This window comes from Bombus impatiens, unplaced genomic scaffold (genome assembly GCF_000188095.3).
Source record: "Bombus impatiens unplaced genomic scaffold, BIMP_2.2 scf_0359, whole genome shotgun sequence".
Taxonomy (NCBI): Eukaryota; Metazoa; Arthropoda; class Insecta; order Hymenoptera; family Apidae; genus Bombus; species Bombus impatiens.
In genome coordinates this window covers 198,088-225,724 of record NT_176778.1, presented here as the reverse complement: position 1 = coordinate 225,724, position 27,637 = coordinate 198,088, and the positions used below count along the sequence as shown (strand labels likewise).

At 33.9% G+C, this 27,637-nt stretch overlaps 1 protein-coding gene across 11 annotated transcripts in view; it reads left to right on the top strand.

The window, feature by feature from the left end:
• LOC100740867 (potassium channel subfamily T member 2) overlaps positions 1-27,637 on the top strand; it is a 200,840-nt gene that overhangs the window by 72,977 nt on the left and 100,226 nt on the right. For 2 of the 11 annotated variants that reach the window (XM_033320794.1, XM_033320793.1), the window contains exon 2: positions 14,268-14,514. The exons of the other annotated variants lie outside the window; for them this stretch is intronic. In XM_033320794.1, coding sequence (XP_033176685.1) covers positions 14,270-14,514 — 245 coding nt within the window. In that variant the 5' untranslated portion in view covers positions 14,268-14,269. The remainder of the gene's footprint in view (positions 1-14,267; positions 14,515-27,637) is intronic. 11 annotated transcript variants of the gene reach the window in all.

The window sequence follows — 27,637 nt, the reverse complement described above, 5'->3', positions numbered from 1 at the left end:
AAAAAAAAAAAAAAAAAAAAAAAAAAAGAAAATTCGTCGGACCCCATTTCGTATCCCTCGCTAGGGAATAGGAAGATCTGAGAGTTGGAGAGTGAACAGTTTAAGTGTTTTATGGTTATGAATTGCCTCTCCAGGAAGACCCTGTATAAATAGTAATAAGATGTTTCAGCTTATTTATTTTTCAGGTACATGAAATGAGTTGCTCCCTAACTCTGCTGAAATTGATCATTAAATTGTTGCTTTCAAATAAAATTGCTCTATTAAAAGGGAATTGATACATAGAGAAATTATTATATTTAAGAAACCGAGAGGAACGAGTTAATTCGGTTTTCTCGGTCAACAGATTAAAATACATACAATGCTGCTACACCTGGTTCTATTTTTACACTGTAGATACGCTCCTAAAGAAACGATGTAAAAGAAAACCGCATAGAAGGAAATACTGCCCATAAGGAAAAATAGAAAATTGGTTTCAAGCGGAGAAACCCAGTAGAAATAATAAGATATTTTCTGACATGTAATAGCTAAATCTTGAAAGAAATTTTTATTCGTTTCAAAACATTTTTTTATTTTACTTATAAATATATCTGCATGCACGTTTAGATGTCTTTAAACACGAAGTAAGAGATCGATAGATACTAACGTATGTATCGAAGGTGAAATTGAGAAGAATTCTTTCTAACACGATGTATTGAAGGAAATTCTCGAAACTCGATATTATTACTTCATTTTATATGGAGTAGCTTCTATCCAATTTTTCCATAAAATGGAGAATAAAAAAAAAAAAAAAACAGATCCGACAATCGATAATTAAATTCCGGGAATAACATATGTCAAAGTGCAAGCCCAAGAAAAATACACGAAAAACACTTAAATTTCAAATAGTTCAATAGTTCACGTGTGAATTTTTAAAAGGTTAGTCGTTCGAGCTGTGTTAAATCAGATCGAACTCTATGAAAAGATAATTCGATTCTTCCGGTTCTCTCTAAACCGCATCGGATCGAAATTTTGTAAAACAAAAAAATTAAATGTCTTTTCCAAATAGCGTCAACTCTTCATGTACGAGTACCTCACCATAGATCGTTTGCATAGAACGCAAAAAATATGACAATGTTATTAACATTATGCATACAGATACGTACTGAATTTTGGGATACAAATTTCTACGAACTTCCACAGAAAAATACACAAAGAGTATATAACTTTTGTTTTCATAATGTGTCTCTCATTTTTTGTAATAAAACGTTCCCAGCAAAACTACATATAATATGTTTTTCTTATTTTCACCACATTATGGTCCTACAGTTCGGCCGGAAAAGTAGAAAAAGTAGAAAACACGCTGTATAGAATCAATCGTGAAAACGCTAAATTTAGTCCAAACATTTATTGCAAATTTGGTGGGTCTTCGAGTCTCTACACGACGCGTCTCATTTAATAGCTTAGCGAACCAAAATCGTCGTGTTCTAACATATGGTACGCGGTTTAAACCGATAGCGAGTTGGGACACAAAATGGACTGTTTCAATTCGATGCGCGTTTATCCCTTCTGGGTAGATTTTTACGGGACATAGAACAGCACGTGCGTGCCAATCGTAAGGGCGAAGTTCGCGTTCCTGTAGAAGCGTCCGGAAGTGGCAAGAAGCTTCTTAAATAGGTCGAATCCACTCTCAGGTTACCCTCCGTATCTCTTGAGAGGAGGCCGAAGCAGATGGCAAGAGCTAAATGGCCCGAAACAGTTGCGGTGATACGTGTTACTTCGTGCTGAAAACGATTCTACCACGGAATATATGTTGCTTCTCTCGTATAGAAATCCTGATCCTTGTCGTTAAACAGGGAAATGTTTCTTTGACGTATTTCTAGAATTGTGATTGACAAATGGGAAGTAAAAAAGAGATTGGAGGGGATAGACTGTTTAATGATACATAGCGAAAGTTGTCCATCTTTTTATTATCAAGCACAAAAATCCAAATTAAGAAATTGTAGTATCACTAAAAAAAAAAAAAAAAAAAAAATACTGCATTAATAGTATTAAACTAAAAATTATTTCCTTAGTTAAAGTACCCTGTCTTATTCATCTTCCGAAATGTGGTAGAACGTTTGAAATTAGTCGTATTTTCTATCTTCTCAGTTGCGAAATAATGACTAACATAAGTATTTTAAGTTAAATGAAGAAAAACAAAGGTTGCGCAAATAAGGTAATAAAACCGCAATTTTCCTCAATCTCGAAATGGTAGATAAAAGATTTTAACTAAGAACGAAGATAATATATTTTACATGTAGGACTAATAATTTTGGATAGTAAAATTTTGTATAGCGTATATTGTGCAAATTTTTCACGTATCATGTACCATTGGTTGAGAATTGCCGATGTACGGCATTTTAAGAATAAAAAGCATCGGTGGTTTTCATAGTCAGCTTCAGAATGGCTCTTGAATATGAATACTGTCACGATGATTAAAGTTAAACCTGTGACGATTCATTCTTGGCTGTAAATGTTTTTGTGACAATTGTTTCGCGATGATTATTCGTTGTTAGGCAAATTCCGAAGAATTAGTATTGTTTGTTTAATCTGATGCATGAATTATTCGCACGATGGACGATCGCATCGGTCTCTATTGCCGTATTTTCGCGCAGCAAAAAATTTAATTTAATGTTACAGTTGATTCAGAGAAATGTTGAGAATAACAAACCTTTAGTTAATGCTATTTGAACAATGCAATTATTATTCCTTTCATACTGGATGTTACGTATAAGCGATATCACACTTAGGTAAATTATTTATTAATTAAACTATAAAAGTTAAACACATACACGGAAAGAGAATTTATAAAATAGTTGCACACTTTTATAGCTTTTTAGTCGTAATAATCTTGACAATGCTTTAAATGGCGTTAAAGTATTTTTATTTTTCTCGATATTTCAATTCTTATAATATTAATATATTTCGATTAGACAACAAATTTTCTTGTTCCCCTTCAAAGTCCTCAGTACCTTTAAGTGTTTGTTTCGTTTTAACGTTTCATATTTATCTGTACGTGTTTTGTTTTATGGAAACGTATTTATTTATAAACGAAAAGGATATTATTAATTGACTTGTGGAACTTCCTCCGTATAAACTGTTTACATAAATTGTAACAGAGAGAGTTTAGATTTAATAAAATTTAATAAACGTTTAAACAATTCAGCGCGTATGAAACCACGTGCTCCTAAATTGTATCCTCGAATAAATGATTAATAGGTCCTAAACTATTCAAGCGGGAAACGTTACAGTCTAAATGTCTATTTCTCCTGACATCAAATGGCATGCCCATTACATCAGTGATACTGTCATTCATTAAACCAACCGCGTTTTGGTTATCCTCTCACGTTTCTATTTCCGCTAAGCCGCTCCCTTATTTTCAATATCATCACGTATGCCCTATAGTTGGATTAAATTGTCCACGTGCGTTAACAGAATTCAGTTCATTCGCTATAGTTCGAAAGATATATTTACATAGTGACGTTTGTTTGACGTGACTCTTCTGTTACGGTTTTTTACCTATATCTTTATTTTATTAGGGAGAATATTATAGTTTAGTTATTATAGTTCGTGACATTTTATTTTATAAAATGGCTCTTATGCTTATTATGGAATTATTTGAGTTAACGTTGCATTTATTAATTATATGTTTAAATATTCTGTCGTGAAGAATAGTGCAAAAAGTATGATGTAACGGAAAAATGTATTCTTTGAAATGATTTAAGATCGTAAAATTCTCTTTCCATGGGACGATATTATTTTGACTTTCAAGAGAAAGCCTGTGAAAATTTTCGAGTCTACCCATATTTTATGCGAATCCGAACTTCATATGAATCAATATTCAACTATTTGAAATTTCTTCTCTCCTAAGATGACGTTTTTATGATAAGCAGTCTTGCTGCGTAATTTTGATTTACGATCTAGAAGACACCATTTTTTGGTTGTATCGGAAAACCTTTTCTCAGCGGTAAAATTCAGCTTTTGCATATTCGCGTTAATTTTATAAACCGAAAACTTTCTAATTCTTCAAGGAGTCATCATCTAAGACATAAAAATTCCTACATCTTTAGAATTTGATTGTCAAATAATAAACCTTTAATAGAAAGCACACTTCTAAAGCACTTCTAAATAATTTTAAATCAATTTTTAATACTTCCGTACGATTCTTCTTGTTCAATTTCTTTTTATCATAATTTCTCTTTTCATGTAATCTGTCCGATTGCCATTTTTACTCCAATGCGTGTGTTCTTTGGAACATTCATCGACTTCTCTCTCAAAGCAATAAAACATTCAAACTCATATTGTGACAAAGTCGCAAATCGTACACACTACGCGCGAAACGAAGAAAGTTTCGTAACAGTACAAACAAGCTTCTAATAAATCCTTCTACAAGAACAAAGAGAGTGCCTTTATCTCTGGCTATCCGATCTCGCCAGTAAACTCGTGAAATGTGTTAAGTCGGATAATAGTCTTTAAGTCTTTATCCCGGGTGTTTCGTAGCGGAATTAATCGTTGAGCGTTCGTCGTCGAGGCAAAGTAACCACGGTACACCGACGGTCGAGGATATACACCGTTTCAAAAGCTTGTAGAAGGCCAGAGAAATTGGCTTTCTTCGCGGTTCTCGCTTATTTGATCGACTGGTATTCAGGCCGCGTACTTTGCCTCTCCCCTTTTTCGTTAAATCCCAGTTCGACGTTGTGGAAACGAATTCAACGCGTGTCGCGTCGTTTTTGGCCTGTAGACACGTCGACGAAGTAATTTGCAGGAATTTATTGCTACAACAGACATATTGTTCTCTTGATAGAGCTTGTCCTAATCTTACTGTCGTTTGTCATTTCGTTCTCGGCTGAAGTAGATGGAATTTTGTGCCAGACTGATCAACCTCATATTTTTGTTGTATTCTGGAAATACGCTGTTGAAATGAAAGGTTACTCTACTGTGGACGTGTTGTTTTATAGCCTATTATTTGTAAGTGTTTTCTATGAGAACTTGGAAGCAGTGTATAGTATTTTTGAGTACATTATGAGAAAATCGTGTCACGTTGCTACTGACGTTATTAAAAATAAACGAATGTCCTAAGACCTTTAAGAGTAGAAGTACACGAATGTTTATGTGAATATTGATATAAATATTGATTGTATAATGATTGTAAATGTGAAATTAGAGATTAGGTGAATTCGTTGTTCTTTCACGCGTAAAAGTTTCGTCTTGATTTCTTCTGTGTTAGAATTGCGTTCTATGATAATTTATTGTTCCGTTTTTTATAACTGTTTCATTAGTTTGCTAGATTAGATAAATCTATTTTAAGTGTAGTTCATTCAATTACAAAATTTTTCCATTAATTATATAAGAAGGTTCCGCGCGAAGAAGCAGGAACGTCAGTTTTAACGAAGTTTGAGTTTAACGTTCTTTCGTATGCCCCCATGTGTGCTCTTTATCACTGATTACGTTGTACTAATTTGAATAAAAATTTGCTGAATTCTACAGTAGTTAGAAGAAACTGGGTCGTATACGTACTTTTCACTTTCTACAGTTTAATGTGTTTTATTACTACAGTTTAATGTGTTATATTACTTAAAATTATAAGTAAAAGTTGCAGATGATACAGCATAAAATGAAGAATAAAATGTTTTATTTTGATATTATTCTGAGAACATATGAAGTTGTGACATTGTACATGGGAAAATAAATGTTCGTCTTATATTGAAGCTTAACATTCCCTCTTCTTTTCGTGGACCCTTCGTGTGGAACATTTCTTCGTTTAACGATAAAATATAATGGAGAGAAAAATTGTTTTACGATTCCGTCAAAAGGATATAATAAATTGTTTATTTGCCATTGCAATTTAATTCTGACGCAATAAACGAGTTACTTTGTTTTTAATTCTGTTATTTTTCTATGAAAAGGTATTTAATTATAATTTTAAATACGTAAATGCGTGTTTTGTTTTGCTGTACAATTAGCAATTTTCAACGTTGCCATCGATTTCATAGTCAGTTATTGAATACCGGGTTTTTAGATTATAAATCTCAGAGTGATTTATTCAATTTTACCATATTTTCAACGAATATCAAAAAAGGAAAATGCAATTGATCGTAACACACGTATACTGAATGTGAATAAAATTTATAATGGGGATATAGAAAATTATTTATCGCCTGTTATGAATAATCGTATTTATGCGATTTTCGTATACTAGTTTAAACTTGAGAGAAGCGCCGTGAAAGTTGGAAACATTAATTCTGCATTTAGAGGAGGTTGTGTAAATGTTAAGTTCAACCTAGATTTGCCTCCTTCAAAACTGGTCATTTTTCATTAGAAAATGAACTTAGAGAATGAACTAAAGTTAGGAAGATGCCCGCGATGATAGTGTTTCAAGAGATATTAATCAAATTAATCCACTGCAAACAACAAGAAAAATATACTTTTGGTAAAAAGTATACACCCGATAAAGTTACTATCTTTTCTTGAAGTCATTTCTACGTTAATTGATTTACACAACAATCGAATCAATAGATTTCGTCGAGGTTAATCGTATGATTTTGTAAAAATTACACGTTAATCACGCTAATCAATTTAATATCCCCATTATAAATTTGATTAACATTCAGTATATGTTGGTACTTACATCAAAGAAAAATTCTATCCTGATCGTAGATTCACATTATTTTCTGTGACAGCTTATATCAGTTATTTCAATTATAATATCAACATTATCTTTTTATAACAGTTTATAACGTAAAATGGTTTCTACAAGAGCTATCGCCAGATTCAACTAGAATAAACTGGGTTAGAAATTTACATTCAATGCAAACGAAATGCTGTCCGACAAAGACTCTCTCGGCTCACATTGCGTTCTATCTTCGCGGGAATCCTTTGGGAATCCGTTTGTTCCACATGGAATACCTGCCATACAATAGATTCACTTGAAAAAGTGTGTTCTCCTGTACTTTCAAAGACTATTCAAGCATAGAGTGTATCAATTTTTAAGAATCTACTTACATAACATAGTTTGGAATTCTGAAGAGATAACTTGTTAGCCATTCTTTTACTGGAATATACCGAAAGAAGACAAATGAGTGTTATAACTTTAGCATCTGATTATGATGCGTAAATATAGCGTAAAAGATTCCTTGTATGAAAATACTATGCTTGAGAAAATGTATTTGAGAAATCAATGTTGTAAGAAAAGTGTTTTTGAGGAATTAAGAAATGTCATCGTGCGTATGTTGCAACGTTTCTTCCTGTAGAAGATTATATTTTTATAAGTTTAATTTACGAGAATGTATTCGATAAATAATAGCACAACAGTCAGAAGAAAAACTGTTTACTTTTTGGGAAAGAAGTAAAAAAGTCTAGAACACGATTACTTTGGATTGAATCGAAAAACAAACTGGGTTAAAAATGATTTAATGTGTTAACCTTTTTGACTTAAACATAGACCAACCCTACTCTATCCATACAGTTGGAAATTTGCGTAACAAAAAAGAAAAAAAAAAGAAACAAGAAAACCCTTACAAGGTACAGGAGGTAAAGTAACTTCTTCCTCGTCAATAGTTACGAGTCTAATATCAGGTGCTTGAATATGAATTTACGTGATTCTCGAGGTCTTCGAACTACTTGAAATATCGTTAAAGTTACCTTTCGCCGGAAGCCGTGTCTACTTCGAGTGGCCATTCGTGCAGTTCAAGTATCGTGGCCGAGTTACTCGTTGCACGAAATCGTCTTCAATCACGCGGTGTGTTAAAACGTCTGGCTGTTATAAAAAGCTATAACTTCGTCCATTTTCTACTACCTAATTTTTATTTTCTATTTCTGCTTATAATCTTTTCTTTTTTCTTCCTTTTTTTTTTATTACGAAAATATTTGTACGTTCTTTTATTCCCCAATGAAGCATCTTTTTTTAGCAAACTTTGCAACGCATTTCGCGCCAGATGACGTTAATCTGTACAGTGAGCGATTTTTCGCGATAGGATAGTAGCTTCGACACGCTATGAATTGTTGAGAATGTCAAGCAATCGCGAGAATATAGAAATATAGGAATATTATGAAATAGAGTCTTGCGAGATGACCTAGACTTCGTGTCCATTCCATCCGAGACGATTTAATTAAGGATTGCATAATATCGGAGTGGGTCGCACTGATTGCCATCAGCCATTTTATCTTACGAGGGGTTTACTGTACGGTGCCATCGTGTCGGGATTCGTGATGTCAGAGAAGTGCACGTGTTCTCGCTATAAATTTACTTCCGTTGCTGGCAATGATGGAAGGCTTCGACACGCATGAAATTTGCATCTCCGGACGACATGGCATCGCATTTTTTATACAGACGGTTACCGTGACACGGTCTTTGAACGCAATATGGTTTTAAAGTAGGATCATCTGGCTAAAGCGAAGGGATTTGTGTCTTTAATGCTGCAGACGGATAAAATCGATTATAAAGATCGTGTCGTGATCTTTTGATTTCGAAATACATATTTCTATTTTACGAACAGATAGATTAAAAAGACTTGTCTCAGATTTATTTGTCAATGTTAATGTAATTTGCTTCAGAATGGAAGTTTTATGAAACGTAATTATTAGACCACAAGGGCTAGTCTTATATACTGGTCGATTGATCAGAAGTATTGATCGTGTTAGATATGTAGTATATTTTATGCGAAAATACATATATCAGCAAAGAAGAGAAAATATCTCGGAGTCTATTTTCAAAATTTTAAAACCGAAACGTAAATTTAAAGCTAAAAGGGAATTCATCTTCGGATTTCTTCAAGGAAACAATTAACTTGATCTCGGTTGGCAAATAACATTCTATAAATATTTGTTTAATTTTCTAGGATCGTGGAAAAATTGGACAGTATATTTTCGTAGCAATTTTCTAAAACCTTAGTACAACAGAATATTTTCACGGAAAAGAAATATACGTTGAACTTTTTTACTGTTATTTTGGTTAGCCGCGAATTTACTCGAAGCCGAAGCAAACACGTTTTATTGCAAATTTTACGGAAGACCGAGGAACAGAAGCTTCTCGGAAACAATGCAGGCGAACCAACCGGTAACGTATTTCACGAGCCGCGAGAGTTCAGTTTGCATCGTTAATCGTAATGTCGACAGTTATATGATAAACACCTCATCGCATCAGCCGCATATTTAAAGCCAGTCTTCGATCTTTGAGACGCTGTTTCACGGAACGAGAGGCAGCATTTAGCTTTTGAAGTTTATAAATATTAGCGGACGCAATTTACTTCTATCTGATCGTTTTTTGGCCAGATGCCAGTCGCATATTTACACCTGCAATTAAGGATATCTTCGCTTATCCTGAAGAAAAATAGTCTTTCTCACAGTTTTATCGTAGAGAATTGACAATTTGTATTCTGTTCAATTTTCAGAGCTTAGCGTTCTTCTCCGTATCTGAACAGTATCTGGCGGATGAAGACGAATACCTTAGTTAAAATGATAGATAATCAAGTGGATAAATTAAAAATTTTAGAATTACAGTGAAAGTATTCTTAATGAAGAGATTATGAATACTTGTAGAAATCTTTTATCAATACGCTATCAGTGTTATACATAACACTTTGAGATTTCATTATCACTACGAGACTCGAATATCATGATTAAGTATATTTTCTAGTTTTTTCAAATAATTATAATTTCGCTATAGATCATATAGATAGTTTTCGCTATCAAATAATATATTTATTTATATCTTGAACTACATTTTTATAAAATCGTACTCTGGCTTGTTCATCCTTTGCAACAATAAATGGAGCATTTATTGCAGAAGTAATTAATATTTACTATTGCCATAGTAGCGCTATCCTTTAAATACAAACTTTAAATGCCACCACTATGGTAACATCCGACGAAAAATAGTTAATTAATTATACTTATAAGAGGCAACGATACGGCTAGGCTATTACGGTCAATGCTACATTGATTAATAAATTGCCGAAAAAGTCTTTTATGTCCATGCCATGGCATTGATTTATCACTGTAGCAGTTCGCAACTGTTGTAGCTTGTTCGTTAAGTAATTCATCATGCCAGAGGGGGCACGATCAAACAACGTTTAAGTTAAACTACCATATAGCATTCAGCAAGCAAATAAGTCAAGTACGTTAAAATGAAAGAAGAAGTTTGATGTAGCGAGATGTAACGATTTTGAAACAAAAGAACGAGAGCATGCAGCATTTAACCCTTATTCTCCTCATCTAATAGTCACGGTTTCATAGAACAACGAGGTCACAACATTTTTTTTCTCGGACGTATCTTAGATCACATTGTAACTGGATATAACGACCTTTCTCTTGTTCTTTACACTCACGTACCAGCTCTTTTACAGGACTTTTAATCCATGTAATCACCAAGCGTAACGTATAGTTTGAATAATTTTCTTCGACGAAAAAATCTTCATTTTGAAAAATGAAGCTCGAACCTGAACGTTGTCGCAATTTATTTTCATACCTATCCACCTTGTCGAGATTCCATTTTACTCACTTTGCGTTTCGTTGCCAGGCCTGAGAAATATTGCAGAGCCGTTTGAAAGTACAAGAATTTGTATTTCTGTAACGTAGAGAAATTTGAATATAAAACTATGATACCAAGCCCCTCTTTCTACGGTGTCAGTGTTCGTAAATGCATATCGATATGCCGATAAAACGTCGTCCCCAAAATTTCATGCCTACTACCACAGGAAATATCGAGTTGTGTAACGAGTTCCTTTGTCTTTCGATATTTTCTGGAATACCATTCGTAAGGAGGAAAATAAGGATAATAAATAAAGTTTATTTAAAATTTAGAAGACCTTAAAAATGTAGAAAAATAACGATACAATAATATGAAAATAATGATCCTTGATACTCTTTTGAAACTACCTAAACGAACTTGTTAGACAATTTATATCCAGAAATCTTCATAAAAAAGAAAAAAAAGTTATGATGTAAAAAATTATAGAAAAATCCACGTTCAAACTATCTCCCTAAAGTGTCAATTTGAACAATATATTGGGAAGCAAATTTGTCGCTTTGTACACACCCATCCGACAAGCTTCTCCAAAAGGTTAGAACACAAAGAAATATCGTCTTTCTCGTGTAAAATGCCCTTTTGTTCACCTGTGTGTATCACGTAACGAACATGCTATATATGTATAAAGAATACACGATTGCAGTGGTTTTAAGATATATGTATTTAAGGATCGACTCTGCTATACCCAGCTTTTATCATCAACTCGTAGATAAAAATAGAAGAATTTCGAGAGATGTGGGAGGATCCTCGATTTATGGCGGTGCACACGGTGTAATATAAGACCACATGAAATGCCGAAGAAAATAAAGGACGAAACCTTAGGAAAGCTGCGTAAGGGATATCTTCGTTTAGGGTTTTTTCACGCCAGGATAATTTCGTTCCTCGCTGTTAGAAATTTAACATTGTTACGGAAATTCAGACTCAAGTATTAGGTTGTCCGAAAAGTTTCTTTCGTTTTATAAGGAAATAATAGACGCACAATGTTTTTTGTTTCATACCTAATTCAATAAAACAATATAAAGCAGAAATTGTTGTTCGTCTATTATCGTTTTACGAAACGAAAGGAACTTTTCGGACAACCTGATACAACACGAAATTAACAATAACGTATCATTGTCGTTATTAATTAATAGTAACGTATTATTATTATGCATATATGTACATTGATAACTGTTGTTTCTAACTATCAAAACTTTCTCTACGTTTAGGTAAATTTCTAACCGCTAAGCCTATTGCATTAATAAATATACTAATACTTTATGTAAATGTACTAATATTTTAATGGCATTGTATTTTTGTTTAATAACGACAAAGTTGAAGTTCGTCACAAAAATGTTAATAAATACAGTAACAAAAAATCGAAAGGGAATGATACCCAATACCTATCGACGTGCGAATCCCGTTTCGAGGCTGATCTGAAAGAATGTCGATTGCTGAGGAAAGAAGCGGAAAAAAGTCTCGTGAAATAGTCCTGGGGGAACTTCAACCATGTGTCTGAAGAGTTGGTTATTAGTGGAAAGATTCTCGGGCATTCGATCGACCCAATCGTGACGAGCAGGTATACCTAATCAAATATTTTCGCGTGACAGTGTCCTACACGAAACGTTCTCGATTTCATATACTACAATTGCAAATGGAACGTATATGGGATCCGTTCTATAAAACACGATGGTGACGGGAAAATGACTCGTCTCTATCGAAGAAGGGTTGCTACGGAACAAATATTTGTGCAGGCTTGTTTTTTGTTACTCGAAAGCGTTGGTCTTTTTTCTGAAGATACGCCCAATTGTTACGCAACGTTTGTTTTACACGAGGCATTTGCGTTCCGAAGGGAATCCTTTACTTTTGCTTCGAAATGAGTAAATGTTTGGAAATGAAGTTTCAAATAAAAAGACAAACAAAAAGACAATATTAAAAATTCTCTTACGTTATAATGAAATATAGATAAAAAAAGATCAAATAATGAAAATAAAATAGAAGAAAGGAATATTTCAGATGAAAATCGTATTAGGAAGGGAGAAACTGCAATGACTTGAAAAGTAGATATTTTCAGAAATTTCTTTTACACTGTCGATACAATTAAACCAGTTTATCTTTCATTATGATCAACGTATATTGTATTAGGCAAATTGTATAACGTATATCGAAGAGTATACAAAAATACCTTAAACTAATTTTGTCTATTCGCTTCTGATATACTCTTCTTTGAAATATCTGTCGTAGGAAAATCAGTGGTCTCTCGTTGATAATGACGCGATTAATTTAAAAATCTTCCATTTGATTCGTTTCAGACTTTTTCTGTGAGCATTAGATTAGAATGCTACGACGTATAATTGTAAATTATTATTATTGTAATTATAATTGTTCGTTAATTTTCTATGACTCTTGCAAACAATCTCTGTCAACTGCTATTATCTCCATTCTCTATCATTATCCTGCGCTAGATCGATTTTCACATTTCATATGAAACCAACTCTGTACAAATACTTATAAATTGACATATACACTGTAACATACACATCCATTGAGTTTTAATTAGTGAAAACGAATAATTAATGAAAACACAGAGTAACAGCATATTTAAAAAAAACGGTTAATTTATTTCTACACGGTTTCCTCTCCAACACTGGATTTCCGAATAAGCCCTTAAATCTCTGGACGTCCTCTGAAACTGATCCCCGCGTATCCTCGATACCAGCCGCTGCTTTATTCTACAAGGTCGCATTAAGCCGCCGGCATTGAATATTCGCACGTTAGAAACAGCGGGAAACGAATCGATGGACATGGTCGGACAAATTAATTGTCCACGATTTATTAAAATTTTAGCGGATCGCCGATGTCAACAAGGGAAACGGTGTAGCCCTCGGTTGTCGCTGTCAAACTTCGGCTACTCGAAGTTCGGGTTTTGGCGAGCCGTGGTTAACGTGAGTGTACGCCGTTGCATGTTCCGCAGAATGTCGTGTACGTACTATTTACGGCGTGTCTTCGAGGCTCTACGCGACGACACGACGGATTGAAATGTCAGGTTCCCTGGTTATGCGCCATAACGAATGTACGTTTGTGCGTTTATGGACGACATACGTTCCCTAATTAGCATGTTAATATTTTATCGTGCACGGAGAGATCACGCTAAGTTTACAGCTAATTATTTATTGCCTATTCCTTTTTATATTTTCTTTCTTGCAATTTTTTCCTCCGTTTGGTACTCTTTATTCGCTGTTTACTGTGTATTCGTTAGATTAGACCGTGTTTCCGTTAGATTTGCGTTGCATGATTCTCTGCTGGAAGACGTGTTCACTGGGATGATCGATGCGAACGAGCCTTCTCGAGAAGAAATTTTTCGATTAAACGATTTTCATTTTCAGAGAGGTCACTTCTAGGCGACGTTCTGCATTATTCGTTATTCGCGCAGTGTGACGTCGATATGGTACAATGGCGTTTCGAGTCGTTTTTTTTTTTTTACACGTTGTTGTGATATTCGCAAGTATCACGCTTCCTTTAAAAGTTTCTAAACGACAAAGGTTCTAGCAAAATTGTTTAAAGCCTCGGTCTTACTCTAAACGCAACTCAAATCGTGTCAGCGTTCATTCGTGGCACGAAAATTCAATTTCGCTTGGAAAAAAGGCTACTCGGAAAAGATTCGTTCGCACGAAAAGAGTGGATGTACGCCCTCGTCGTCCCGTTCATCAGCTCTCTGATCGTATATACTCGCCCCTCGGAACAGAGATGTCAATGTACTTCTTCCGGTTGCACAACCTGCGCCGTCAGGCGGAGGAGGTACGAAAAAAGCGGCAGAAGGGAAGATCGAGTCAAAGTGGTCAACGTGGGACCAATTCTACGGACCAATCGCAACCGACAGCCGGATCCATGCACTGTTGCAACAGGGTCCATCGGGGCCCGAGCAAGCTCTTCGAGCGTGCTCCATTGCAGCCCAGCGATTCCCTCGATGAAATAGCTTTTCAAATACCCAGGTAACATTTTCCAGTTGCATGATACATACTGTCAATTTGTTCTTTTTTTATTTATTATTATTATTTCTAGAAATTTTTCCGTAGAGTATTTTTGGCCGAGAGTGAGGAATGTGTAGATTTTGACGTAACGGAGAAGTTGAAATATGAATATAAATGATGCGTGTAGGTGTAAAAAAAAAAAAAGAGATGTTCGCTCTAGTGGGAAAATTCTGACAGAATATGGTAAAAGAATATACAATAGCAAGTACATAAATAAGAGAAATAATAATACCAAATTTAACTCGATGTAATTTGTAATTACTACAGAAAATTAAACTTCGAATATTATTTTTTATGTATAGTGCTACAAAGTATAAGAAATATACTTTTAAATCTTATATTATAGAACAAGAAATCCAAATAGAATGTTTACTGGAATAATTTGTTTTAGTTCTAAATTCATTGCAAGATACAGCTGCGATTGTAAATACCAATTAGACGGTAATTAATACAATCCGACATATTTTTTATTATTCTGTCGTTAAATTCAATCTAAATCTATAAACGCGATAAAGGCCAAAAGCCAATAATGTTCAAGTGATAAATATAAAATTGATAAAATTGATAAAATTAACAGAAATTGGTTTCATGTGTCTATTGGAAATCTTCGTAAATATAAAAATATGAAATATAACAAATAAAAATAATTTAGAAACCCTATATAAGAGCTTCTATATTGATCTCCTTCCTTATCTCTTGAATAATGTACTTTGGTTTAATGTAGAATTATTAAGAATCTATGCTTTTTACACGTGATGTCTCAATTTAGAAAGGGAAGGGATATGAAGGTTTATGAAAATCGAGAAAGTGTTTTCTCATAAAATAACGGAACGTAAAATAAAACGTCTATTCCTTGCGGCTCTCTGTGTAGTAAGGAGCGAGGAACGTACGTAAAAGCGTTTCAAAGAGAGATATTTTCTTAAAATATTCTCCTTGCTCTCCCAATTTAGGACTAGTCGCGAATTTATTTACTATGTATGTTTGAATATCTGGAAATCTTTTGATCTTATTTGCGAAGCTTAGGATTAAACGTAACGTTGGTTTGTTTGTATAAGCTATATAAAATTGTAACTAAAGTCTCTAATGTATGGATTAATATTTTTATTTTTGAAGAAATCATTTTATAAATATATTTATTAATTATTTAAAAAATTATGAAACGTTGATTGGAATATTTAAGTAAAACATTGTAACTATTTTTAATGTTTTGACAATTTTAATGAAATAGAATTGATACAGTACTATCATAATATTCGATAGAATATTATAAATCCTCCGTTCTTGTATTTAATCTTATATATCCAAATATTTTAAATACTATAGAAAATCTATTTATATTCAATGACAGAACGAAGCATTACCGATTCCAAAGATAAACAACAAATACGACAATAGAGTTTCGTTTTGTTTTCCTTGTCGTCTTCTTTTCTTTTTTTCGTGAATATGATCTCAAACTTTTATTCTTATTTCATTCCTTCCGTAGCAGACATTTTGTAGTCAATTAAGGTTAATAATCTAAAATATATCGGCTCAATATTTCAGTATAGATACATCGATCTTCTAGCCACGTATGAAAATTATAATGTGAAAATTATTTCTTTTCTATTATTATACCTACACAATGTTGCTAAACTTATTAAAAATCAAATTACATCATATTTCGAAATTAATGCGTTCGAAAGCGACAAACAAAGCTTCTCAATCTCAGGATATTCAGGATATAAAAACAAGCCACGGAGACATTTTAATAACTTTTATCGCCTGCAAACTACAAGATTGAATTGCGAACGCATCTTATACCTAGCAAATGGTCTTATTGTTTACACTCGGATATCGTAACACCATTTATCAAGCACATTTAAGCGTACTACAACTCTGGCGGGTTGTTGTTCTTCTTCATTCATCAGATACTGTCGCCTAATGGACGTGTCATCTTTTCCCCATAAATTATGGACATTACTTTTCCTCCCTTTGAAGCGTGCCAGACTCCCTTGGAATTCTAAGGGCGCTCTCTACGCTGCAGATCGACGGGGGCATGCAATTTTCAAGCCTGCACTTTTACGGACCTGATTCAGAACACTTACGATGCGGACTTTATCCCCCTGTCTCGATGCTCGTGTTAGATGAAAAGTTTAAGGCGGCCCGTGGGCAAAGGGGACGCGCGAAACGGTCAAAGGTCGAGATGAAACAACTTGAAAAGGCAAGCTGTGGCTTTCGTTGAATTGGTCGCTTGGTGATGCAACTTGCCAGGACGAATACAGGCTTCGTTAAATCGTTGGCGATGGACACGATGGGTCATGGCCTTTGCGCGATTCGACCCTGAAAATTTCGATGTTTTTATTGAAAGGTTGTTTAAACACGCGTGGCAACCACTGGTGCGTGATTTTCAAAATGTTTTGAATGAATTCAATTGTGACGATCCAGGGGGAAAAAATATAGTTTTTAAAAGAGTTACGTTTTGAAAGTTACTTTTCGCAACAAATGGTATTAACACCTACGAGATGTTGTGGGCGTTAGATATGTTAAATTCTCAATGTATCGAAGTAGAATGCGACATTCACCATCGACTTATTTTTAGTTTATCACGTTAACTCGAACATATCTCAGTCTCTTTGTAATATTTTCCATAATAATACCAGTTTTCTTTTATGCGAGATGGAAATTGAATTGAATTCAATTTAAAATCCATAAGTGACAAACAATTTCTATTTTGCAATATATGCACCTATAACTGTTCGAATACTTCGTAACATTCAAGTTGATAATATAAATTTAATTTTTTTACAAAACATTATATTTAAAAATAAAAATTAATATTTTACAAAACAACGTTATTTTGAGATATGATACAAACAGAAATTCTGAGATATCTGGATTAAATGTTATTTATTGAAATTTTCTATGGAATAAGTGTCTCAATTACAAATTTATTCACATATTACGATTAAGTATGTTATCACTTCAAGACTGCGGTCTTATCGATCGCAGATTGCAACATAACGACCAATATCGTAATGTTTCGTTTCACAATTTTTCATCTTATCGACAGTTTAGCGTCGACGCTCAACACGTGCATTCGGTTGAATCGCGTAAACTCCATTAATGTTACTAGCATTCTCACTGGATTAATTGCGTTTCCGTGCTTCCCCAAGAAGTAAAAGAAGTAACTCTTCTAATTATAGAAACTCTTACGAGCGCAGGAAAAGGCGGAGTATTATAATCTTCCTTAATGTTAAAATCGAACTGGAACGAATTGGAAACTGTTAAAGGGAATAAAAGGAAATAAACGCAAATAAAGGAAATATCGGACTTCGGCTGGGATAACACTGCTTTTATACCTTCGATGTAAAACGGATATCGTTATTACGAGTATCGAAAATTTAATAATATTTTAATAGAATATTAACGCCCTTTATATTATCAAGTTGAATGTTACGAAGTATTCGAACAGTTACAGGTACATATATTACAAAATAGAAATTCTTTGCTTTCTACAAAATGCCAAAGTCTATTTTAGCAACGTTTAGTCCCTTTTTGTAACGAAAAAGTGTATTCTAATGGAAGTCACCAAATATTTGTTCATCCGTGTCTTATACGATATTTAAGGAACCGTTTTCGATAATTGCCGCCTTAATAACCGAGACACGTCCAAACGAGAGTCGTAAAAAAATAAAAGAGGAAAGCGTAGCGATTAGTAACACTCCCATGTAAATTAATCATTCACACGCCCCTTTGATAGAACGATGTTATACTTCACGTGAAACTCAAGTTCCTCCATAAGGATACAACATTTTCAAACGTAACTGAATAATTTCCGCAGAATCTTAATAATTTTTCAAAAAACGAACTTACAACGTTATTAAAAAATTGCAACATATTTGCAGAAAATATATTAATTCCTAAGAAACTATATATAACTATAAATCCCGATAAATCTTTACTTTTGAAATTACGCGAATAAACACGAAATTACTTGCCGAATATGCAATAAGCATAATTCCCTCGATAAACGTGTGCCTCCTTTAATTATACAAATACCATTAGCTAGGCAAATTACCAGAGATCACATTACTACAACCGCATCTTGATTTTACATTATTGAAATAAACCTCTTATCGCCAGTAACGATTTTGACATTTACGTACATACGTTCAGCGAACTCCATTATTTAACAAACCGCGCAAATTAGGTCGCTCATCCACACTGTCTGTATATAATATCTGGAAGTGGAACTTCCATTGGAAAAGAGAAAACAGCGTCCTATTCAGCTGAAACCGCTTAAGTTGAGGAACAGAAATTCCGGGGAAATTATAGAACGGAAATGCTACCGAGCCTCGTTAACATCACTTCTCGTTCCTCATCTCGAAATCACATCAGAGTGCACATAAATCGATGGTCGAATCCGATGGACCGTTGATTTGTCTCGGGCATGCCAAGCAAAGAGGATGGATGCCTGTACTAGTAAAGGGAAATAATGGGTTTTCGAGTGGCATGACAACACGAAACGAGAATAATTCTACGTTTATACAGGGTGTCTGGTACCTAGTGGTATATTTGTGCAAGGATAATTTCTCACGAAAAAATAAGTCGCAAATGAACGATAAAATTTCTCATTTGAGGTTTCGTTTTCGAGAAAAAAAAATGATTTTGAAAGTCTGACCGGTGTAATAGTTGTAAGTTTCGATTTAACGGATTTTTGTTCGTGTTTCTAATTGTATTTATAAACGTGAGCAACGTCAAAAAACTTTGTTCTGCGTTTTCGAATCAACTTTTGACAAGGGATCGCTCGTTGCCTGATTGTACTATTGTTACCAGACACTGTGTATATCGCGTATCACGCGGTTTCGTTCACGTATGACGTGCATGACAAACTAAAATAACGGGATCGAAGCAAGGTGCACGCTGGTATGACACAGAAAATCGAAGAGCTTATCCCCTCGCGTGAAACACGAAGCCAGAGATTCAGTGAACCCGGACCACTTATCACACCTCTGCGACAGATGATCGTCTCACCCTCGTCAAGCGTCCGTAATGAAGCGAACGTTCGAGATAGGTCCGGCAGATAAAATCCCCCGAAGATTTATATCAAATGCAGGATCTTTTGCTGTGTGCTGATTCCAATTATGGAAGCGAAATTTATTCTGAAAATGCTCGAAAATTTTCCAGAATTTTTCTTAATTATTCTTAATTATCTCTAAAATTATCTGCGATCAACCGAGATCTCCGACTCGGTTGTGGTTTTGTCTTTAAAAAATCTCTCTTCGTTCTGAAAATTAGGAAAATTGATTAGAAAATCGAATACTACCGATAAGACAAATTTATAGTGTCGTTTGTTCGTTGGAGAAACAGATTTGGAATGATTTTTCGATCCTTGTTCTATAGCAAAGTATGATAAAAGATTTATAGTCTGTTTGCCACGCGAAAATATTTTGAAACTAGAGCACCGATGTAAACTATACGGTATGTAGGCTGTCTAATAAAATTCTTGAATCTAAAAAATCTAATGAAATTTTTTTATCTCTAGCTTATCTATAGCAATTTTTATATAGATATTTTTTTATCTCTATCTTAGATATAGTTTGTCGTAATTATGTGAAACGTCCTCTACATTGGATACAATAATAGATCATGTTTATCAGACACATTGATCGATGTACCAACCTCCTGATTCAGTATCCTGGAATTTAAAAGAAAAGTGAAATCTTAATAGTAATCCAGTAAAAAATCCGAAGGTAATAAAGCAGCTATAAAATAGTAACGTTGATAATAGAGGTTGTCTAGAGTGTTTTTATAGCAATTTTACTAACGTCGTGCATGAAAGAAGGAGAAGAAGATAATTTCAATGGAAGCTGTGGCAACTTCTTTCGCTGCTGTCGTTTCATCGTACGTGCCAGCGTTCGATGATAATTAAAAGGATTTATTAGAATCATTTTTATCATGGAAAATGTAACGATGTAACAATTGAAACGCTTTTATCGTGCCTTTCTTGCGATAAAGAACTTTAAAGATTCCAATCACGCTGTTTAAGCGTCAAAGAGCCGAGGATAATTGCTTTAGAAGTGCAAACGAAATTTTATCCAATTTTTTCTGATTTATTCGCGAAATGTCGCGCGAGATAGTTTCAGTTTATTTTGAGAGATTTTAATTACGAAGTGACGCTAATGTCCTTCGGTGTTCGATAATCCAATCAGTGTTTCTTTCCTCCCATGCCGACAGAAAGAATATAAAGAAACGAACGGCCATCAACTTTGTTTAAGACAGTAGATTCCCAGGCAAATAAAGCTAGGTCTTGTTTATGCGTTTTACTTCTATTACAATCCAATCTCTCTTCCACGGTTCCTCGATTAGTTTTTATTATCCGTTTACTTTTTTACCGATGACACCCAAGCAAATGGAAACGAAAAGCTTCTTTTACGAATTGTCGTAAATCTTTTATAGAAGTAATGAATTGGTTATACCGAACGATTTGTCTCACTTAAGCGGAAATGAAGTGTTCCCAGACATAAAGGAATTGTCTCAGATCTATTTATGTAATGTATTTTATTCGGAAGATTTTCTTAAAAGTATTTGATCGAATGTTTTAAATAAAATGAATATTCATCGATTCAAACGAAATAGATCAAATACTTCCTAAAATGAACCAAATTACATAAATGGATATTTCTTTTCTTTCGTTTGAGATTTCGTATTGCTTTACCGGTATAATAAAATGACGAAGAAGTCGGACTAAACAATTTGGAGAATAATTACTTCTTGTCGTCAAAAGTTATTACACCTCTAGTATCGGATGTAAAATGTACGCACCTCAAATCTTCTATAGCAAAAGAATATTAATGATCGCATATGCGCATGATTATGTGAAAATAGTACAATGTTTGTCGACTTGTACGAGCTTCGTTCGCAGTAAGATGAGAAAAGATTTCATGCTGAGAGAAAGACGAAACTGCAATTTTCTTGTAACGACGTATCGAATGGAATATCAAATTTTCATGTAGTTAAATGAAAAACTGATACTGAAACAATAGCATTCGGAATAGAAGAACGTGAGTATACAATTCTCAACTTACAAACTCGACATTCGTTTCGACGCAGACAAGATTATTGTTTGACTACTTTAAACAATCAAATCACGCTCTCGTTTATCGATGCTTTGTCATCGAATACCTTCATGAATAACGCACGTTCGTCGCAGCGATTCTACGCCAGTTATAAAGAGCTCTTCGTTTCTCTCATATAATGTCCACTTCGACAAAACCAAGGAACGAGAATCTACATATACCGGAATAGTTTCAACAGTAATCGCAGAACAATATCCATATCTTTTTAAATCGTTTCAAAAATCGTCGTCTTCCTCGTTTTGTAGCGATATACGAGAGATCTTGGAATAATGCGGCACGAAGGAGGCCACGAAGTAGAATAAGGTACCGTGTCTGATCAGACGTCGGCGCGTAGCTGTCTGTCGATTTGGCCGCATAGGGGGCAGCTGGCAGCAACCTCGCTACGAGCGTACGGTGCTGCCATTATCGAGGAACGACGGTCGTTCGTCGAACTAAGAAATTCTCTAGATGTCTAGAGTTTAAAATAAAATATGTGGAATCCCGTTCAGATCAGAATTCGGTAAAATTTTAGTTGGATAAAAGAACAGATAAAAAGAAGGAATGAAATTGTATTTATCATTAATGGATAAGTATTCGGTGTAGCAAGAATTTATTCGGAGTTTATTGTTCTTTAATTTTAATTGATCGATACCAGTCCGGAAAATCCTGAAGATAAGCGTTGCCTTCTCGCCACGTGCGCGTTGCTCCATCTTCGCTAAAGCCGAGCACTCGCTTGCAATGACACGCAAGACAAAAATTGCTTGTCTGCATGGGATCTTAAAGGCCGTTCTCAAACACATAGACAAACCGATCCGCGCGTTTAGAATAGTGGGCCGTCGAGAGTAATCTCGTTAGCGAACGAGATGGCTTTGGAGGACAGAGGGAAGACAGTTGGAGGCAAGAAAGAGTCAAGAAGAAACGATAGAAAGAATATCCAACGGCAAATCGAGGGAATGGAAAATAAAAGGGAGTGAGAAAAAAGACGAGCAAACGCTGTAATCGTTCCCTGATGCTTCTACACTAACGAAAGTCTCTTCTCCACGTTCTCTTTCAGATACTCTGTCGCCATCGCTTCGCAAGGTTAATGCAGCGGAAGTAGACTTTCAACTATATTACCTCTAATCGCATCGACGTTCCGCTTTGCACGTCGCTGCACCGTAATTTTGGGTTGAATTCTCGGTTTACAGGCTGACGTCCTTCTTCTATCTCCTGCCCTCTCATTCGTAGCACTAGTTTCCGCTGTGGTCACGATAGGACCAAGAACAACCGTTAGAAACACTCGTTGGTTTAAATAGACGCTCCGTGAGTCTTGTAAATACGACTGACGATTAATATCGTACACCTACAACGAAATGAACATTTTTTCATCGGTGAGCTATATTAAGATTCGAATAGAGTTCGAGATGCGAGAATCGGTTTTTGACGATTCTATTTGGAAATTATACGTGTAGGAATGTTATATTATAAATTAACAGAAAAGACAGTGTGATAAACACAATATCGTTACACTCTCACAAAATCGAATATAATATCGAGTTTCACGAATTCGCTTTTCACTATTTCTACGTCACACCAACACGATGAACTTCTCTCGACCATGATTAATTCAACTCTGACAGCAATTACCACGCTCATTTTTCCCTTAACAAACCTTGGTAACACTCACAACACTCCTTGACAACATTAATATATCTTGACAACGTTTATAGATAATCAGCCACGTCCTTCCTTGACGTCACACCTTCCCACATACGTAAACTAAATATGCGCGCACGATCGTGCGTTTGTCTATACAAGTCGTCCTACGTAATTAAAATAAGGTGCGAAATATTTTGTTTAGCTTTGTTATCTCGTATGCCTAGAGGGAACGATTTATGAAAATGTACTTGTACTTAAAGGGTTAAACATACTGTAGCAGGCACGCACGAACGGCGATTAAGAATCTGCAAGTTGTAGCTGACTTCGTGAACCTGATGTCTGATTAGTATTTCAAGAGGACTGTCGCGCGATATCTCTGACAGTGTCCTGTTAGGTTGTTATTAATGTTACTAGGTGTGATTTCTTGGATTGGAAACTTTGTATTATAGTTTCTTTGTGATAAATTATACTTTTACCAGGCAAGTCCGGAAGAGTTACAGCGTAGATTTCAGCTGTCTTGTTTCATTCGCGTGCCGTATGAAATATGAAATTATCATAAGGTACCTTTTCGTGTTTCGTAACTTATAGGAACGTTTGAATATCATTTATGACGAAGTATAATGTAAATATTCAGCGGTTAAAGACGATAGGAAAAATATACCGACCGGAGGTATATCGTTGAGATTTTTTCAATACCAATTTCTTCGAAGTTGAAAAATAGTTGATATATTTACGAGATTTTGTAAAAAAGCAAAGGATTGTTTCTTTACATTTTACATACATTTTCTAAAAAAAAACGAAGGAAAACAAATGTTCAGGAGGATAATGCAAAATTAAATAGAACGTTGTTCGCTTATATGAAATTTTTTTATTTTAAATGAGCAAATAGAATTTGTATATTTCAAAATTATTCTCCTAAAAAATATCACTCATGCATACGAGTATCTATATTATGTTCTTACTTCTAGTTGTAGTCTTTATCATACAGCGTGCTCATGCAGTATTATTTTTACGCATTTTTTTAAATATCAATTCCAACTTACACATATAGTATCATTTGTATAATAAACGTGAATAATAGTATGATATCTGGTCCAGTAACAAAATAACGCGTTATTAACACTGTCAGGTACAATGAATTCTCTATCAGTGATACAAACGGAATGGATAATTCAATAGTGCTCGAATATTGCACGCCGCAATGTGATATTGGCATCACGTGTAGTTTAAATTAAGCAAAAGAACGATAAATCAGTTTTAGGTCCAATAACGTTTTGATTCGAAAATCGGCTCCCCGTTATAACTTAACGATGTTCATAAAATAGGTTTCAGCTAGATACCTTGGCAATCTGTGCCTCGTTTGCATATTGATAATAAATGGTTAATTGTCATCATAAGTTAGAATATATCTAAAACTGTAATAGATTTCCAGAGTAACGCATGGTAACACTAGTTGATCGTAACTCTAACAATTAATAGATTCAGGTAATTACTCTTACACATAACGTTTTCGTGTATGAAATACCGCTTTGCTTAACTGTATTTTATTCTTATTAGATTTATTTTAATTTTAAGTCTGTCTTACGTATTTATTTCTCAAACTTTATTTTGCAACACATTTGTATAGTTTATCGTTCCTTTTGTTTGTTGTTCATTATTCCTATTAATATATTCTTCTCTATTGAGTATTTTGTACATAATTAATATTCCTATAGTACAAATATCGATGGTTAATATGCATGCTTGTTATTGATAAATAGATCTTGTTTAAACAGATCTTATTTATATGCTACTCATTTTTTTAAAGTGGATGAAATATCGATTCGTACTAGTTAAAAGTGATTATGACTAATTTTTAAAAATATCCTACTCTGTGCTAGCGTGAATCGGTACTTTCAGTTGGTTTAACACTGTTCTGTTGATATTTAAAGGTATAAAAGTTGTGACTAAATAAAAATAATTAATGTAAAGAAAATTTTTTAAAAAGTTATAGAATTTTCTTTCCTCACATCGTTGTCATGGATTTATTCCAGCTTTCGGCTTTTTGCCAACATTATGCTCTATAATACGCGAAATTAATATGTATTTTCTTGAGCGACGCCATCGTCTTGACAGGATTCTCGAACGGCAGGTTTGAAAAAGTTCTGCGTATACATCGAATATTAATGTCCAAACAAGCTCCGCGTGCATGAACATAAGAAGATTCTAATATTCATGAAAATTCATCGACGTATGTATGGATAAGTGGGAGAATGAAAAAGGAAAAGAGGGAAAGAATGAATTTCGCATAAAACGCGTGTTCTGCTTTACACCGAAACAGTGGGGAAAAAAGTGTTCATCGAATTAATACGATGCGATGGAATGAAATAATTAACATCGAGATGAGCAGATATGTTAATTATGCAAAATGATTACAATTTATCCTTTCCGTTTAAATCGTTCGACATAAAATAACGTTAAAATATGAAACTATTGCTATTATCGTGGCATTAAATCGGAGTTATAAAGTATGATAAATTTTGTTTCGTGCAAATATATTCAACTTTAATTTAAACATTATCAAAGAATCGATCGTTATTTATATGGTGGATCGTAGATTGTCATTGCAATTTTTCGCAATGAATGTTATCACTTATTCACAGTTCAGTATTCACAGTTAATAATACAGTTATAATACAGTTCGTATTCACAGTTGATGCCTGCTTAAATATAATAGTGATCAATAAATGATTAAAATAATAAACGATAAAACAATAGTTCAATATATATTATTTTACTATGAAGATTACCAAGTTTTATACCTTGTTTTTGAAAATAAGCAATACATTATATGAAACAGTCAATTATATAACATTTTCTGTAGCAAATATAGCTTCTATGAAACGTCGTGACAATTTTATTTCGTTATAATTATAAAATGTAATTAATTATGTGTCATAAAAAATTTACTATACATGTACAAAATAGATTTAGTGCGCTTCAACATCTGTATGAAATTTTATACAGATGTCATAGATTACATCTCTATATTACAAAGTTTTATCATTAAATTCTATTAGTGTATAATGAATTTAAAATTATAAAATACAGAAGACGATCGTGTCAAAAATATACAGTTTTACGAGTTATATTATTATTTTGTTAAGTTGTTTGTAACACATACATAGATATTCTCCTGTAATTCTCATACGGTGAAATAATTGCCCCGAAGGGAGCCGAGTTTGCGTACACTGAAATGACGAAAGTTCTTTCTAAAGTGGCAAAGTTTTATTCATCAGGAAGTTGGGTAACTTTGCGAGCAATTATGAAGCAGCAAAAATAAATGGATCGAAGACTATTCTCGATTTTATAATCAACCAACTGCGAGATATTTAAAGATTTTTTATGCGATCGCAACAATCAAGTATCGATTGTTTCCAGCTTGTGCAAATGCAATACTTTCGCTTTAGAAAAACAAAAGTAAAGATCTATTTTAGTCAACTTTATTGCTGATAGTGCAATATTCAACACTGTGCCTTTCATTTGTGTTTAAAATAAATTCAATGAAAATTGAATTAAAATAGATATTGAAGGATTGGTAACAAACGAGAAAATATATTAGGCGATAAAACTTGATTAAATCTTTGTTCAGAGAAATGAAGTAGGAAAGTGCTTATTATGTGCTATAACATCTTTTTTCTACACACGTTCCATCTATTTCTTTTATTATAACGAATGCTCTGCTTCCTTAAAAACAAGAGAAAAAGAAACTTGGAAGTTATATATTTGCGAGATATTATATTATATTCCTTGTTACTTCGGAATTTGGAAAATGTTGGCCAAACATTTAATTCGCTTACAAAAATTTCGGCAATTAGATATCCATCTATGAAATCTTTTACCGAATGTGAAGTCCAAAATTTATGATTTAACAAATCATTTAAAAAATAATTTACGCAAATAACTTTAGCAGGAATTACTTTTCTGTTAACGAGGCAATGCTATACATTGAGTCTGATATATGCATTTTAAATATTATTGCAATTTTTAAATTTATAACGTGTATCAATATTTCTACGTGTTTATTCTCACGAGCATGCATCTCAAGCTATAGATCTTCCTTAACTACTTCTGTTAACAGAACCTATCGATTCTCAATAACCAATAAGTTACTTAAAGCAATTTATGCTGAACATATTTTGATCTAGCATACCCTAAAATGACCAAGACAAATGGTTCAAAAAGCTATTAGGACACTTATATTAATTTATAGGAATCTTTTACGAACATATTATGTGCGTTATACAAAACATTTTGAAACATTTTGAAATTTTATTAGCACTGTGATAAGATACGACCGTTATGATTAT